Below are 18,272 nucleotides of genomic sequence, written 5' to 3' on the forward strand. Positions count from 1 at the left end.
TGTAAGAAATTCCCGCTTTATAAGTTTTTCTAACAGATCAAAATCACTTTTTTTCTCTATAAATTTATTACTTATCATTCAAACTTTTTCTGAGATTTTTTTAAATTTTTTTTAGAGACTTGTTTATTAGCTGTTTGTAGCTTTTCTGATTTCTATTCTACGTTATTCACCTTTTGTTAGTGAGATGATATTTCTCCTTTGAGTCAAAGACATAAGTGTGGTAAGAAGGGCAAAGCCCGGGAAATATGGCTAAAGGAAATATGGGAGCTTAAATTATGAAATTTACGAGTGAATTTTTTTCTAACAAATTTCAACCATTGGCTCTTGGAATAAACCAATCAACTGGTTAGGTAATCATTATTTTGTGATTCCAGTGATCTGCAAAATGCTTCTGAAGTAAAAAAAATTTTTTCCGAAAACTCTGGATTTGATTTCTATAGCATTTGGCTTTGTCCACTAAAATCTCTTGCAAAGGGGTTTAATTAGGCCACTCGGTATCCAATCAGAACATTGGTCCTTCAAAATAAAATGGCGGAATGGAATTGATGACACTACTCATACCGCATTACTTTTCAATTTCTTCAATACCTGATTTAATTTCTGCTTCCCGATGATTGCTATGGAAACAATGAAGATGAGCAAAAAATAAAGGAGGATATACCCACAACAGATCATGAGTTTGAAAGCATGAAAACTCTGGAACATTTGCGGATTTAAACTATAAAGAAAATTTGCAAGCAATAGTTTAACAATAGAGATGTATAATTTTGTTATTGTATCAAAACAAAAACTATTTAAAGATAACACTTTTTTTCTTGTAGCTCACCTTGTGAATGTAAATTTTTGAAAAATGTACGTTAATTTTTTTTTACCCTCATTTTACGTTATAATGCTTTGTGCATTTTTTAATGCTAGTACAATGAAAAACATAAAGTTGATGTTCCACTATATATATATTCCTTTATCTTGTAAAATTTTATTGAATTGTATTCATGTATAAATATTTTACCACAATGGAAAAACTCACAAAACTTTCCATTCAGTTATAAAATTTATTTTAATAGCAGTAATATTGAATATCAGTAAGTGCAATAATATTAAATACTATTTTATGCAATAATTTTTTAAAAGAAAATATATAAAAAGCTGTTTTTTTTTCTTTCAATTTTAATTTTGTTTATATGTCGTATATTTCTGAAGAATATAACCTTCTCAAAGTGTACTAAAAGTGTATGTTATATTGTACAGGTTTTTTTAATTCTTTGAAACTCAATTTCTTTATACTTGTGGCATGTCATTGTTTCCTGTTAAGTTCCTTAATTAAAATACTTATAAAGTATTATATTTACGTTTCTTTTGGAATTAAACCCCAAAGCATTTTACTTTGTGTGCCTTATCAAATGATTCAAATGCATTAAAAAAACAAAAGAGTTTTTTATGTAATTCAGTTTTATAGAATGGATACTTGTTTTTACTTTTGTAAAAGTGCTTAGTATCCAGAACTCAAATGATTGGCATTTGATTAGAAATTTTTGTTTCTTAATGTGCATTTTTTTCCCTAATAATTTTCTTTTCAATTTAGTAACCTATTTCTTCTTCCTCATGACATTTAAATAATGCATTAAAAACAAAACTTTCCTAAAATTTTCAAATGTTTTGCGATGCTGTTTATGACTGTAACATTATATAATTGTTTACTACTATAACTTGCACAGTAACTTCCTTTTCTGCACGTTTTAATTTGTATATTATTATTCTAGATGTACTGGGAATGATTTAAAAATGATTATTAGATTTTTGAAACATGATTTACGAATAAATGCTGGTCCAAAACCAGTGTAAGTATAGAAGTTTCTATTTATAAAGTTTTATATATTATTTCAGTTGATTTCTGGTTGATTTTTATTATAGCTTTGTTTTATGTATTAGTATTTTACTAAGTGTGTCCAGAAAACACTGTATATTAAATATAGCAGCTAATTACGTGCAGTATAAATGATATGACCATAGTTTAAAAAATAATAATACTTTTGCTATTTACTATTACCAATTAAAGAAAAACATTTAATATAATTTTTTATTTTCATCTAGGCTGATAAAATTTGTTACTTTGCAAACATATGAATATATACCATTATGAAAAAAAAAACATACGTCTTCATTTAATATTGTTTAAAAAATCTGGTGTGCTTATAAACTTCAAAATGTATATCATGTTTTTTTTTAAATGCTTCAAACTATCAATTTTAAACTGTAGCAAAAATACATAATAAATATTACAAAGATTATTTAAATGTAAATATTTGTGTGAATGTTTTTTGATTTGTAAACTTAATTGTGATCATGTACATGCAAAAATACAAGAAAGATGTACAAAACATGCAAATAATGTTTATTACTAAACTTTAAAAGTTTCTTATTTCTTTGTTCTTGCTTATTCTCAGATATTTTCTCATGATACTTGAGATTGCACAGAAATGCTGATGTTCAATTTGTTTAAGATTGTTCATCAGAAGCAAATGAATGAAATATATATAAAAAATTTTGTTCTAATTAAAAAGAATTTTTTTTTAAATTTAAAGAGATGATTTTATTAAAGCTTTAAATGCTGTTAATAATTTAAGTAAATTGCTCTTACGTTTTTTAATGAGAGTAGAAAATAAAAGATTGCTTCTTAATTTCTTGTCAGTAAGCTTCCAATTGATAACATTTGCAAATTCTTCTCTTTGGCTTTTTAATTTGTTGCAAAATGAACAACATTCTAAGATTGCTTGTTGATTGTTCGTTGTCCATTGCACTTAAAACCTTCCTCCTCATTCATGCTAAGAAACTGACAATAGTACTTTCATCTATTGAGATTTGGCATGTTAAATTAATTTTGCACAAAAATTTCACTTACCATTATAGTCTTCACTACCATTATAGTCTTCATTTATTGAATAACAATATATTTTTAAAGTTAAATAAAATATATAAATAAAGTGAAGAAAGGAATAATAGAAGTGTGAGGACTGTCAATAGCAAATGAAAACTTTTAATTCAAGTTTTATTGGATATATGTTTTTCTACTTTACAAAGTGCAGGGTTTGTAGTTGTCATGATGTTCATATTTTTTCAGATAAAAATATTTTTTCATAATATTCCTGATATTCATGTGTGCTTAGAACATCCCATTTTCTAGGAAAACAAATGTAAATTATAAAATAATTGTCTTGACGAATGGAAGGAGTTGGATTTTTAATTCAACATATTTTTATTTTAATTAATAGTACAAGTAAAAATCACAAAATTTGATTGTTCAAACTTAAGGACCCTTACATAATTTTAAATAGGATTCAGACGTATAATTTTATTAGTTGATTCCAATGATTAATTCAAATGATTGATTTTAATGTTTGATTCCAATGATTAATTCAAATGATTGATTTTAATGTTTGATTCCAATGACCAATTTATGATAGATTCAAAAGATCGATTTATAATAGATTCCTATGATCAAATTTATGGTCGATTTTAATTAACAATACAGAAAATTTATCATGGAAATTTTAAATAGTGAATTAAAGGATGATGATCTAAATTAGTTCCATGCAAAGTTGCATTTTTACTATGTTTCTGTTTTGAGATTTTTAAAACCCTATTTTAAATTAATTTAATTAAGGAAATCTTGAGTTTAATTGCACATTTCAGTTAAATATTAATAGAAGGAATGTTATCTAATTTATACTGGTTATTTTTTTTAAAAAAACTACAGTACAATAAAAGTTTTTTATATTTATTAATCTCAAATTATTATGAGATATTCAGTGCTCTAATAATAAAATTTTACAGAAAATTTTTAAAACTTTATGTTCTAAACAAAAGTTATTCTGAAACAAAAACATTTTATTCTTTTGTTCTTTTGCAATGAAATTCACCTTTTTGTACTGAAGTTGAACAAATTATTCTTTTTATGTAGCTTATCATCTACTCATTTTGAAATAGTCTTGTATATTTATACTGCTCCAAAAAGGGTCATGTTTATATATATATGTATATATATTGTCCTGATTATTTTTTGATAATAATAATCATAATACTATGAGCCCCAAAAATGCTACAAAGAAAATTTTTTAAATATTTTTTCATCATTTTTATTTTAGTCTTGAATCCATTCATCCTGATGCTTATGCAGCATTTCAAGCTTCTAGAAATCTGAAGGATATTATTAATCGTTCAGTAAAGCAAAATTCAGGGACAGGCTCTCAAAAAGATTTGGTGATTCAAAGTTCATTAATGACTCCTGTTTTACCAATGCTTGTAAGTTTGTTATTTGCTATTATTTTTCATAATTTTTGTGTGTCTGCTTTGTGTTTATTGAGGTCAACACAGTTTGCTTTTTATTGTTTCAAAATTAATATTTTCTAAGGAAGAGGCAAACTTTTTATGAAAATAAAAAATTTAGTCAAGTGTTCAGGTGGTTTAATGGTTGTTTTAGATAGGTTTAAGAGTGCCAACAGAAAATGTATCTTTTTAACTCATGCTTCTGAAAGTTTACCATTGTTGCCACATACCTCTTGAGAGGTTTATAATAGAAAAAAAAACTTTTGATTATAAGCTAAATGAATCTCTTTTTTTTAAATCTATATCAATCCCAACAATATTTGTACATATCATTTTTATAAAAAATGGCCCTATCAAAAATTAAGAATTTGTCTTTATTTTAATTAATTGCATATGTGTTCAAATTTAATACTAGATTTGCATTTATAGGCAATGGCATGTAAATCTTACGAAGAGGTATTTAAAAGGTGTCCAAATGGATTTTTCGTCGAAATTAAATATGATGGAGAAAGAGTACAGCTTCATAAAAAGGGTAATGAGTTTAGCTACTTCAGCCGAAGTTTAAAGCCTGTCATGGCTCTCAAGGTAAAAATTTATTTTAATTGAATAGACTTAAATTTGTTTTATGTTTTGTTTGAATACATATTAATTTAAGTTTACAAACCACTTTGGTAATAAAACTTTTAATTTTTATATATTAAGGCAATATCTTTGTAAGTTTGGATTAAAATTTAACTCTATCTATTTTAAGAAATTTTAAATGAAAAACAAAATAAAAACTTATATCTTGCCTTTTGAATTTAACCCATTATTGCTCAACCACAAAAAGTGGTATATGCATATTAGCTGTGTGAAAAAAAAGTGGTAAATATTTACTTATATGAGCCGTATTATTAGTTTTGTTATCTTATTCTTTAAAATATGCACATTGCTTTGATTTCAGAAACAAATATAAAGATTTTTATTATTAAAATATTATGTTTGACAGAACTATATTTCTGCAAAATAAATATTAATAATGGGGGACATTTGTGCTACTACTTTTATCTGTTAAGGAAAAAAACAAAAAGTGAACTGACTGACTATTTAAAAAGGTACCAATTACAAATAGGTTTGGGAAATTATTTTAAAAAATGAACTAAAAGATCAGATTACTTTTTGGTATATTTACAGGAACAGGAGTATATATATTTTGTATTAATCTTTTTTAAATCTGCTCTTCTTTTAAAAAAAAATTTTTTTTTTGGTTGAATTGTATTTTTTCAAAAAAATACTTTAAATATTTTTTAATGAAAACTTATTCCTTTAGAAATTTTTTTATGATACTACATTTGTTTTTAATAGTTTTAAAGTATAGATGTTTTTTCTGTTTCATAAGCAAAGTTTTTTAAAGAAATTTATTATAACCTATCAAAATATTTCAATTGAACTAATTATTTTTTCCTCTTTTAAAAAAAGAACTAATTATTTTTTCCTCTTTTAATTTCTTTTCTTCTACTTACATTATATTTCAGCACATGTAATGAAATTGTGAAATCTTATCTTATCTTCTGTTTTTATATGTGAGTTTTATGATCTTGTGAATTGAATTTCAAGTCATTCATGTGAACAATTCTTCTTTCCCTGACTATCAATTGTTAGATTCCATGCTTTTTTTATAGTCTCAACGTTATCATACAAAGTTATTGCTCTCAATAACAGGGTGCGTAGCATTTGTAAAAAGTACTTAAAGATGCTTTTTTGGGGATTTCGTTTTTAAAAGCTTTTAAAGGTGCTTTTTTCAGCTGGCGTTTTTGAAAAGTGCTTTTTTTCCGAATAATTTTTTCCCCCTTCAGTGATATCTGGTGGATCCCATGCATTTCACGAAAAATGGGGAGTTTGCTACGTAAACATTCACGCGCACTTCATGTCCTTCCCACGTTATGACTTGCGCATGCGCGCACACTTGAAACCGAAACCCGAGTGCTCCAATTCGGATAGAGAATATCAGATCCTTATGAAATGTTTTTCTTTTTAATTTTGTTCTTGTTTATTTTATTTTACTTCTAACACTTTTTTTGAAGTAGGGGGTAAGGGTACTTTTGTTCTGAGTTCAGGGTCAAGTTGAATTCACTCAGTGATGTGGGAAAGTACTGATTGTTTCAATTTACGCCCGTCTCTTTTTGGGTTTTTTTTTAACGCTAAAACTGTTTATAAGAAGTTTTTGTTTTTCAATAATATCATTGATTGAATATGAGTTTTTTGAGTGCTTGAAAATTTTTGTAAAGTGCTTAAAAAGTTTTTAAAAAGTGCTTATTTTTGATTCAAAGATTTGGCTACGCACCCTGAATAAACATCATTATAACAGGAATTTTTATTTTATATTTTATTTAATATGCTATTCAGAGAGTTTTTTGTCAATTTTCTTAATTTTAATTATATTTTTTCTTCAAAAAGAAGGTAAATTAGAGTAAAGTAAACTCTTTTTTATAAATTTTGCCATTTTACAAGAAAAATTGAGATTTAATCTTTATAGCACACAATAAGGGAATGCTTTGCTTTTTGCAAGCAAAATGTGATATTTCAAACAAAATTTAACAATGTTCGTTGATTATATAAAACAGATATGTAATTTTTATGAGATAATATATTTTTACCTTATAATAAATGCTTTTTTTTCTTAATAAAAACGTTGCAAAAACGGAAATTCTGTGGCTTTTTTTATGCTATTTAAAGTTTTTCAAATTTTGCTCTATGCTCTTTATTTTAAAACGGTTTTAAAGTGGGTTTTTTGCTGTGTTTATTTGTGGTTTTATTTCTTCCATTAAAATATATACATGTTTATTTATACCAATCACTGTTTACGAAATTTTAAATATTCTATTGTCTGAAATCTCACAGCTGTTTTTATAATAAGTGTTTTTTTAAAGTTCATTTTCAACTGATCTACCTATTAATAATTTATTATTTTTTCTGCTAGTATTAAAAAAATATTATATATTTATAAGCATACTTTAGCTTATTCAAGCTTTAAACTTGTACTATATAAAAATGTAGCACTTTATCCTTACTTATTAAATGTTATATATTGTCACATAGCATAAATGCACCAAAACATATATGACTATTATAATTATCAGGTTGATAATTTGCAAATTTATTTTAGGCAATTTTTAAAATAATTTTGTTTCCTGATTGCAAGCCATCGATGCCCGGTGGCTGAGCGGTAGTGCTTCGCGCTGTCGTGCCACAGGTCCCTGGTTCGATCCTCGGGCCGGGCAAGGTTGACTCAGCCTTTCATCCCTTCAATGCGTCAATAAATGAGTACCAAGCATGCTTGGGAACTAAACACTGGGAATTCCGCGTTTGGCTGACCACCTGACCGGAATATCTGCTCCTGCACCCCAGAGCCCAAGGTCAAGAAAGCTGAGATGGGCACAGTAGGTCTTGGTCCTCTATGGGCTGTCGCGCCGCTGAGTTTAGTTTTAGATTGCAAGCCATATTCTGGCAATGTTTACTTATAGCTCATAATAATTTATATACTACTTTTTCCTGTATATTTACATAACATGTTTGTAAAAAAAAATTCAACATATTTTGAAGTAAACATATATTTTTAATTAAATTATAAAATTTAAAAAAAGTATCATTTCTGTGGGATTAAAATTATAATTGAATAGCTTAGTGAAGAATGAGTGTTCTAAGTGACATTATAGTAAATAGATCAGATTTAAAATTAATGCATGGATAGAGGAAATAAATATTATTCTTTACTTTTATTTTTTGCCCTTAAACTTAAAAATAACTAAAATCGCATTTAAGTTGTTCCTATCCTGATGTTTTAATTTGCTGCTGAATCTAAAGTTCTTAGACCTGAAATATACTAGCATCTTCCACTGAGATTTCTAACATCTAGTGACTTAGTAAAATGAATCAATATTGTGTAATTGAATTAAAATAAATATTTTTTTAAAAACTTTTTGTTTTGTTTTAAATGTTACTTAGCAACCTTCCCTCATAAAACTCTTGAATTATTATAAATTAATGTTTATTAAGTGAATATATTTTAGAATTTTAGTGATACATGGCACCTACTTACATTTGCTTGTTAATAGAATGAAAATTAACAGAGTTTTTTGCAATATTTGAAGATTTAAATTATATAAGTTATAATTAATGGTCTTTTTTTGAGTTTTAAGAATTTTACTAAACTTCTAATGCATTTAGTATATAGATATTATGTTTTTATTTATATTTATGTTTGAATATAAAATTTTTTGCTCATTGATATTTTTTTAAAACATATTTTAAGAAATAAAATCTTTTAAATTTTACACATTTTACTAATATATTTTATTTTTATTATATTATATGTTTTTTGGAATTTTATTTCTACATTAATTTCTACCATCTTGCATCTACCATACAAGTTATGTATTCATAGTAAGATACTTTATTTATTTTATGCATGAAACTTTATTTTTGAAATCATTACAGACTGCTCATTTAAAAGATTACATACCAAAAGCTTTCCCTCATGGCAATAATTTAATGCTGGATTGTGAAATTTTGCTGGTGGACAATGATAGCAAACCTTTACCATTTGGAACTCTTGGAGCTCATAGAGTAAATGAAATTTTTTCAATCAATTCAATAATTAATAATTGATTTTAGTTTTACTACTGGAAATGTTTAAAAGGAATAATGACTATTTATGTAATTACTATGTGTAAAAACTTTTAATCTGCTGTATTTATTTTTAGTGCACTTTTTCTTGTTTTGTCTTATTTCTAATTCTTAAAAGTTTATACCAATCCTTTTTTTTTTTTTTAATTTTTTTGCATTTAATTATTATTGAAAATCTTTTTTTTTAAAAGCTTTTAACTTATGCCAAATCTATAATTTTCTCACTTACCTTATTTCTAATGTATAGTGTTTGATACAGTTCATATTTACTGTACAGCCAAAAAAAATATGACTTTTTTTAAAATTCGAATTTTTCGAAACTATTTGGCCAAAATTTTGCATTTTATCTTTTACAATTACATTCTTTAAAATGATGTAAAAATTTGCATAAACAATTCAAATATTTTCGAGTTTCATTAAATAAAATAATAAATAACTATTAAAACGTGTATTTTGCCTAGAATTATCTTTTGTCTGACAAATTTTATAATTGTGTGCAAAAATGTTTCAAATCACTTTCTGTTCTTTGGATATAACGAAATACAGATATAAAATTAACATTATGAGTCCAAACTTTCAACCACTCTCTTGACCTTACTATTAAGACTATATTAACCAGATTTCCGTTACTTCTTGTGTTTTGGGGATCAGGAATCATATTTGTATAAATATTTAGAGAAAATATGTTTTTATGTCTGATTTCGTAACTTAAAATATTGCCTGCACTAAGTAGCATGTTTGAGGTCACCTCCTCTAACCATAAAGAGTGAGCCCTAGTATGTGAAAATCTTATCCTTAGATCGAAAATTATTCAGGATATTTCGTTGCTTTGTGCGCATTGAATATTGATGAAGCAAAGATATTCTATTGCTAGAAGTTTTACTCATATTTTAAGGCTTATGAATTAAGTTTGCTGTAATTGTATAATGGAGTCAACAAGTTTTTAAATATTTTAATTAGTTTTAAAAACAAGCTTGATACATTCTTTAGAAAACCTGATACGAGCAAAGAAGTTCAAAACATAGTCTGAAAAATGTGAGTATTTAAAATTAATCTTAAATCTGGAGTTTGGTCTGTGATTACCAAACAACTTGAAACCATTTTATTTTCATTTCTTAACAACATCAAAAAATCATCTTTAAAACTATTAAAATGTTTTAAAAATGTATCTTTTAACATTATATGCAGCATTTTGATAAAATTAATAACCATTTTGGTGAAGAAAATATTTTAAAACTTTTGTGTGCTTAGAAATTTATTTTTTAATTTAAATAACATTAATCAATGCTATTGTAAGTTAAAATAAGTTAGAAAACTGTTTCTTTTTCTTTAACAAATTTAACAAACTAATGGAATAAATTTTTTTTATATTGAAAACTGCTCTTAATCTTTTTGTATTTTAAAAAGTATTATTTTTATGATGATTTTAAGCATTGAATCTATATTGGTGTGCTGACAAGTAATATTTATTTTTCTTATTTATTTATAGAAAGCTGAGTTTAAGGATGCTTGTGTTTGTCTTTTTGTTTTCGATTGCTTGCAGTTTAACGATCAAAATTTAATGCAAACGTATGTTCTTATTCTTTCTTTAGAACAAAACCTAAAATATATATTTCTGGTTGTTTTTATATTTGCTAATGTATATTGTCATGTTTTAAAGGCCCCTAGTAGAAAGGAGAAAAATTCTCAAAGAAAATATGAAGCCTGTGAAAAATCGAGTAATGTTCTCTGAAATGAAAGAGATAGATGTAAGTTTTGCATTTTGTTCCTTCTTTTGCGTTCATTCTTTGCATATTTATCTGGTATAGTTGAATTTTACATTGAAATCTAAATGTAAATGTAAGAAGTATTTTATAAATCTATCTCCTCTCCCTAATAACTGATATAGATAATGTGCTAAGTTTGTCTTAGAACAGTCATGTCAAAGATACGGCCCGCGGGCCGCATCCGGCCCCCGGTTCATATCGTTATGGCCCGCGATCGCGATATGTCACAGAAAGAAGAATCGTTTTTTTTTTTTAGCTTTTAGACTTCACTCGATTCCTCTACGGAAGTTTTAAAATGTGCACACTACATTTATAAGTAATTTCAAGGGCAGCGCGTGCCTAGACAAGCGAGAGAGATAGACAGTAACGACATTTCTTAGCAACAGGCGAAATCTTCGACTGGAATATACTTAGCAGCACAACTACGGATGGCGTTCCTGCCATGGCTGGCAATCATTCGGGCGTTGTAACTAAATTGAAGCAGAAAACATCAGGGAATTTTGTGGGATTTCCCTGTATAATTCATCAGGAATCATTGGCATCCAAGCATTTAAAAATGGACCATGTCATGCTATCTATAATTAAAATAGTAAATTTTATAAGGAGCAGAGGACTAAATCACCGACAGTTCAGGCAGTTTTTACAAGATTTGGACGAAATTTTTTTTTGGTGTCCCTTATTTCCCTGAAGTTCGTTGGCTCACTCGAGGAGTAGTTTTAGAAAGATTTTTTGCATTACGTGACTCTATTCAAGCTTTCATGTAAGAAAAAGGCAACCCAATTGATTATGACAATGACTGGTGGATTGATTGTGTCTTTTTGGTAGATATGAATTAACACTTGACTGATCTGAATGTAAAGTTACAGGGTAAAAATCTGATTGTCACTCAAATGTATTCAAGCCTTTGAAACAAAGTTGAGGCTGTGGGAAAATCAGGTAAAAAATCAAACTTTGGACCATTTCCCTCATTTAAAATCATTTGGCACAGTGAACCAAAAAAAATTGGATCAGTATTCTCCACTTCTGCAAAATCTGATCACGGAATTCAACAATCGTTTTGAAGACTTCCACAAAATGAATGAAACGGAATTCCCAATTTTCAACAATCCATTCAATTTTGAAGTTTCACGGGCACCAGTTCATTTGCAAATGGAGTTGATAAATCTTCAATCGGACAGTATTTTGAAAGAAAAATTTCAAGAGGATAACGCTCTTACATTTTATACACAATATTTCAAGAGTTTGGATAACTACCCGGAATTAAAAAAGCATGCAGCACGCATTCTGAGAACAAGAGAAGTCAGGTATCTGGATTCTCGAGCTCAAAATAATTACCATCTTTTATAACTTTGATATGATTTTTAACAACCGTATATTATATACCATATAATTAGATAAATAAAATGTTATAATAGTTCAGTAAATTTTTTTTATTTGAATCTGGCCCGCCTACACATTCTAAATTTAATATATGGCCCTCTGCAAAATTGAGTTTGACACCTCTGCCTTAGAAGTATGTTGCATTGGGATTAAGTTTAGTTTTAGTTTAATAGCTGAAATCTTTAGTTTATAGATGATTAACAAAAATATGCTCGAAATATGCCTGATTTCTACACTACAAAATATGATGTATAGAGAGAAATGTATTTCAATTTTCACAATTTTTTTCTGTAATATAGAGTTAACTGTTCTTACGTTTGAAGCTTCGTTAATTTTAATACTTGATTTATTATTAATGTATTAATTTTAATGTATGATTGTATTTTTAGCTCAATTGATAATGTCTATTTAGATTTGATTTACATGCTTGTAAAAACTGTTTTTTCTTTTTTTCTTTCAAATAGTTCTTTGATATCGAGTATTATACTCTAATCACTCATAATTATATACAGTAAAACCTTTTTTTGTGCGGTAGATAGGGACCGCATAAAAGAAATCGCACAAAAAAAAATTCGAAAATTTTATAAATTCTGACATGTAATAAACAAGTTTGTACGATATATCACCAAAAACTTTTTTTATGCGGTTGATAGGGACCGCATAAAAAAAGTCGGACTCAGAAAATACATCAATGATTTATGAAATAGATGAGAGAATGCTTTCAACAAAATTAAATAATTAAATTAGACCTAAAGAAATTTTAAAAATATTTAATTCTTCATTGTACATATACATGGAGAAGTTTTCAAGCTATACTTTAAATAGTTTGCCGCTACTCGTCGTAATCCAAAACGCGCATCTTCTTGTAATGAATTGGTTGAAAATCGCTGTTGTCGCTTGAAGATAGGGTTTCAATTGATTTGTTTTTTGGTACCATAAAGTCAGTGATCAGTTTTTGTGACGACGGTCGACTGGTCAATTGCATGTAAACGTCACGATCGCGAGACATGCATGATCTCAGTTCTTTTTGGAATTTTAAGCGTCTTTCCACATTTTTATCTATTTTAAGAAAATGCGTTTCCAATTTTTTCGAAATCTGGATCCCTGCATATATTTTATCTGCTGTAATAGATTCCGGTTCTTCTTGTCCATTTTCATAATCTATCAAACTATTGATAATGTCACTATCGTCCACAGTTTGGTCCTCAATCATCTCGTCCAAGTCATTAACGCCAAAAGAATCAAAGCCTTCTCCGCCGATGTTATGTGCGAGCGCACTAATTTCAGATAATAACGTTGACGCGTTTTCGGTGACGTTTCGATTAATTACACATTCAGGCCAGATCGCTTTCCAGCACGAATTTAATGTGTGTTGTTTGATTTGCCCAATTGCTGCAATAATATGGTGTATGCAGTCTAAAATTGAGAATTCTTTCCAAACTTCAGTCAGGTTTAGTTTATCGCTCTCCAGCTTTTTCAAAATGTAGCTGAAAGTTAATTTGATATAATGTTTCTTAAAATTTGCGATTATGCCCTGATCCAGTGGTTGTATAAGGCTAGTCTTATTTGGTGGTAAAAACACTATTTGTACATTAGGATGTTCTATACAGGGATGACCGGGTGCATTATCTACAATTAGCAATGCTTTAAACGGAAGACCCATCTCTTTCATGTATTTTTCAACTTCTGGTACAAAAGAATCGTTGAACCATGTTGCAAATACAGCTGATGTGACCCATGCTTTTTTATTGGCCATGAAGTGTACTGGATATTCTGATAAATTTACGCCTTTTAGAGCGCGTGGGTGTAAAGCTTTATTTATAATAAGTGGTGTTAACATCTTTGCACCAGAGGCATTGCTGCAAAGAAGAAGTGTGATTCGATCCTTTGCCGCTTTAAAACCACTTGCAATTTTCTCCGATTTCGCAATGAATGTTCGGCTGGGCATCTTTTTCCAGAATAACCCAGTCTCATCTGCATTAAATACTTGATCTGGGCAATATCCACCATCATCAATGATTTCCGCTAATACTTTGCGATAATTCATTGCAGCTGTTTCATCGGCGGACGCTGCCTCGCCTTGTATCTTCACATTATGAAGTGCGCACCGTTGTAAAAATCCAGCAAACCAGCCATTGCTCGCAGAAAATGTCACTTCTCGTAAACAGGAAGACAAACTTGGTTCTAAGTCCTTCAGTTGGTTGAAATACTGTCTACCTTTTTCTTGAATTAATTCTTTATGAACGGGGATTCGTTTTTTATTTAAATCTTTAACCTACAGCACGAGAGCCTTTTCCGTCTTCTCTATTACAATATTTCTCGAATACGATGCTCTTTTACTACTGTCGTTTGTTGTATTATTAAGAGATTCATATATTTTACTTGCACGTTTGTGTATAGCTCTGATCGTGGATTCACCTAATTTAAATTCCTTAGCAACAGTTGTGGATCCTTCACCATCTGCTAGTCTATTTAATATTAGAATTTTTGTTTCTAATGGAATTGTCTGTCTTTTTACTTTGTTTTGGCTATAATTATTCATTTTAAGGGAGAACTTACTATGTCTAAAAATAAAATAAAAATCATAAAAACTACATATAAATAGAAACAAAAGTAATTAATTTATTTACCTTTAATCTCACTATAAAGTGAATCCTTAATCACATGAATCGTGTAAAAAACTCTGAATACGAAGCGTATATTTGAGATACGCGCAGACGAGAATTTACAAAATAAAAATAATGGTTTAATTTTAAAATACAAAGTATTTTAACACAGCAGACGATTTTTTACTGACTTGTTTAGCGTAGAATAAATTTTAAACAGAAGAGAAAATGGAGTTGACGATAATAAATGAACTTATTAAAATAAATAAACTGAGCATCGCGAAGTTCAGATACATCGTTGTCAAGGAGACCACGTAATCAGAGTTCGTTCACAACATGCATATGCACATTGATAGGAAACATTAAACTGGTGCTAACGCCGTTAAGGTTCATATACCGCATAAAAATAATTCGCACAAAAAAAAATCGCACAAAAATAAAATCGCATAAAACCAATCGCACAAAAACAGAATCGCATAAAAAAGGACCGCACAAAAACAGGTCTCACTGTATTTTGATTTAATGTTCGAGCTTTCCTATGCAAGTATTTTGATCTGAAATTTTTAAAAACTTGATGTTTATTGCCTAAACTGTATTATTTCATTTAAAAATTAGAAACATTTCATTAAAATAATTAACAAAAGGTTTTGTTGAAGTTTTTACCATGATAAAGTGTTTAATTGAATTTGTTTCAATTTTAAATGCCAATTAAATGGAATTTGTTTTAGAAAATGGCAGAATTGAAAGGGACTATAAGATCTGTTTTCAAGCAAGGCTTAGAAGGAGTTGTTGTAAAAGGTAAAGATGTAAGTGTTTTTTGTTATTTTTAAAATGCACTAAAATTAACTTCCTTCATTTTTATAACTAAACACAGTCTAATACTCTTGTTCTAAAATTTTCTTGTAAATTTTCTCATTATCATAAATTGTTTGTTCATATTAGTTTATGTTTATATTAGTTTCTTCATGCTATGTTTTTTACTTTCTTTTTTCATATAATTTTCTTTTAAAATATGATAACTCATTTTATTTTTAAAGCACTAACTGTTAATTGGTTTCTATATACAAATCAATTTCTTGTCTTGTTCAAAGAGAATTGCTTGCATTTGAATAAATTTATTAAAAACACCAGCTGCTAATTGTTTACTATATGCAAGTTTAATGTTTTTCTCATTGTGTATAATTTATCTTTATATAATTTATTTATCTTTTTTATCACAAACTAATCTTAAATAATTCTTTTTAACGACACCATAATTGCTGTTTTTTTCTTCGTTTATGCAACTTTTGTGTTTCTATGGTTTTATGATTCTAATGTCCTTAATGTAACAAAAGAGGATAGCATTTTTTTAAATTATCCAAATTTGTATGCATGAAAATTCATTAATATTGTAAATGAATTGATAATGTATTTTTTACATTTATTATTTTATTATTATTTTTTAAAAGTTCGTAGTATAGTTATATGTTTTATTTATTTTTATAGTATTATAATCAGCAGCTTCATATATTTTTAGGGTGTTTATGAACCTGGTAAGAGACATTGGCTTAAAATTAAGAAAGATTATTTGAAAGATGATAATATGGTTGACACTGCTGATCTTATTATTCTTGGAGCATTTTATGGCACTGGAAAATTTGGTAAGCTTAATTATTTCTTACATCTACAAATAAATTGTATTTGTTAAAGTTAAAAAATAATAGCATCAAGCTTTCATGTTTAAGTAAAATTTCTTAATGTCTCAGGATTCATAGTTGTCCTGATAAACCTAATTTTCCTCATAAAAATGTTTTCTCCTTCTGTGACGTGATTTTTAGCATTTTGTTCTAATATTTCTGATCTTTGTGTGTGATAAGAACATCCTGTTTTCAACAAGCAAAATTGTAGTTTTTAAAATAAGTAATGTGAAGTATCTAAGAAATTAAAATTTTAAACGAATGCCTTTTTATTTTAATGATTAATGCTAGAAATTTATAAATGTTGTAAAATTCGATAGTTCATGAACTTTGGTACCATCCACGATTTAAATAGAAGGTTCAGACTTGTAGCTTTACCTTCAGGATAAGGACTTTTTTGTAAAAATGAATCTCATTTAATAATTTTACATTTTTTAATTACTGTGATGAAGTAACAGATTCACATTTATTTATTATTTTCAGCAAATCTGTAAAATCTCTATAGCAATATTTGATTTTTTTTTAATGCTCACTTTTATTGTTTAGTCCATGTTAAATATTAATTTATATTGCTTTTCTAGTCCAATGCTTCTAAGCTTTCTTTTTTTTTTGTTATATTGTTTGTATTTTATCATCTTTTATTGAAATATGTAAACTTTATTTGTAATTTTAGGAGGGAATATGTCAACTTTTTTAATGGGATGCTATGATACAAAAACTAAAAAATTTTGCACTGTCACCAAAGTTCATAATGGTCTCACAGAAGATGACATCGAAAAGTTGCAGAAGAAATTTGAACCAAACATGAAGAAAATTGGCAGGGTATAGTTTATCTGAAATAGTTTTTCCTTTTCACTTCATTTAAGGACCTAATGAAATTTTAAACAATGATATTTATTTTAGGATCGTACACAAGTCCCTAGCTGGTTAAATATTCATGATTCAATGGTTCCAGATTTTGTTGTTCTTGATCCTAAGGTAAAAAAAAATCAGCTGATTTTTTTAATTTTATTTTAGAAATCTATAATTTTTTATGTATGTAACATATTATTTGCAAATGTTGTTTATATATAGACATTAACATTTTTCTAAGTGACCTTTTTAGCTTCAGGCAAATTATAATCTTTGTTTATTTTAAATTTATTGTTATGCTTCTACCTTCTATATACATTACTTTATAAGTTTGTATTATAACTTTTAACAATTAATGGTTTAATTTATTGAATAACGCAGGTTTTAGAATATTTTTTAATTATTACTAACTATTTTTAATGTATAATAAATATATTATTTTGTACAGATTAAATTTGTACAGATAAATTTTATATGTAAATATTTTTGTTAACATCTCTTTGTTACCAAAAAAAAAAATATTGACTACAAGATGGATCTAGACAATTTTCAATGCTATTTATGCATTATAATAAAACATTTGTTTCCAGTTTATTTTAGTCTTTTCTAATGAAGTTTCTACTTTACCCTTTTCTAATAAACTGAATTCTTTTTGAAATAATTTTATGAATGCAATATTTTGATTAATTCGTGATATCGCAATTTTTATGTTTATCTTTATGAGGTACTTTTTATATAATTAGTTAAAATTGATTATTATTTCTGAAATATTGTTTCACACTTTTATTTGCATAAGTCTGTATCTAATATACATTGATGACTGGATTGTATATGATAGATAATGATTAGTCTTGTTAGAATTTCATGTATGAAAATTTGACAAAAGTTAGAATTTAGTGTTAAAAGTTAGAATAAATATGTATGAAAATAAGCAATTGTACACATCTTTTAAAAATTACTTTTAAAATAATTTCTTAGAATTTTTTTTTTTACTCTGCAGAGGG

General features: G+C 27.3%; 1 protein-coding gene across 7 annotated transcripts in view; it reads left to right on the plus strand.

Moving 5' to 3' along the window:
• The window catches only part of DNAlig3 (DNA ligase 3), a 115,627-nt gene that overhangs the window by 17,670 nt on the left and 79,685 nt on the right, over positions 1-18,272 (plus strand). For all 7 annotated transcript variants that reach the window (XR_015435890.1, XM_087169151.1, XM_087169150.1 and 4 more), the window contains 10 exons: positions 1,761-1,838; positions 4,143-4,299; positions 4,753-4,908; positions 8,800-8,928; positions 10,478-10,557; positions 10,649-10,736; positions 15,469-15,546; positions 16,257-16,380; positions 17,090-17,238; positions 17,320-17,394. Coding sequence is in view for 6 of the 7 variants with exons in the window: in XM_087169151.1 (XP_087025277.1) it covers positions 1,761-1,838; positions 4,143-4,299; positions 4,753-4,908; positions 8,800-8,928; positions 10,478-10,557; positions 10,649-10,736; positions 15,469-15,546; positions 16,257-16,380; positions 17,090-17,238; positions 17,320-17,394 (1,114 nt within the window). In the remaining variant the exon portion in view is untranslated. The remainder of the gene's footprint in view (positions 1-1,760; positions 1,839-4,142; positions 4,300-4,752; positions 4,909-8,799; positions 8,929-10,477; positions 10,558-10,648; positions 10,737-15,468; positions 15,547-16,256; positions 16,381-17,089; positions 17,239-17,319; positions 17,395-18,272) is intronic.

This window comes from Parasteatoda tepidariorum, chromosome 8 (genome assembly GCF_982258835.1).
Source record: "Parasteatoda tepidariorum strain Cologne lab strain chromosome 8, Ptep-v5.0, whole genome shotgun sequence".
NCBI lineage: Eukaryota > Metazoa > Arthropoda > Arachnida > Araneae > Theridiidae > Parasteatoda > Parasteatoda tepidariorum.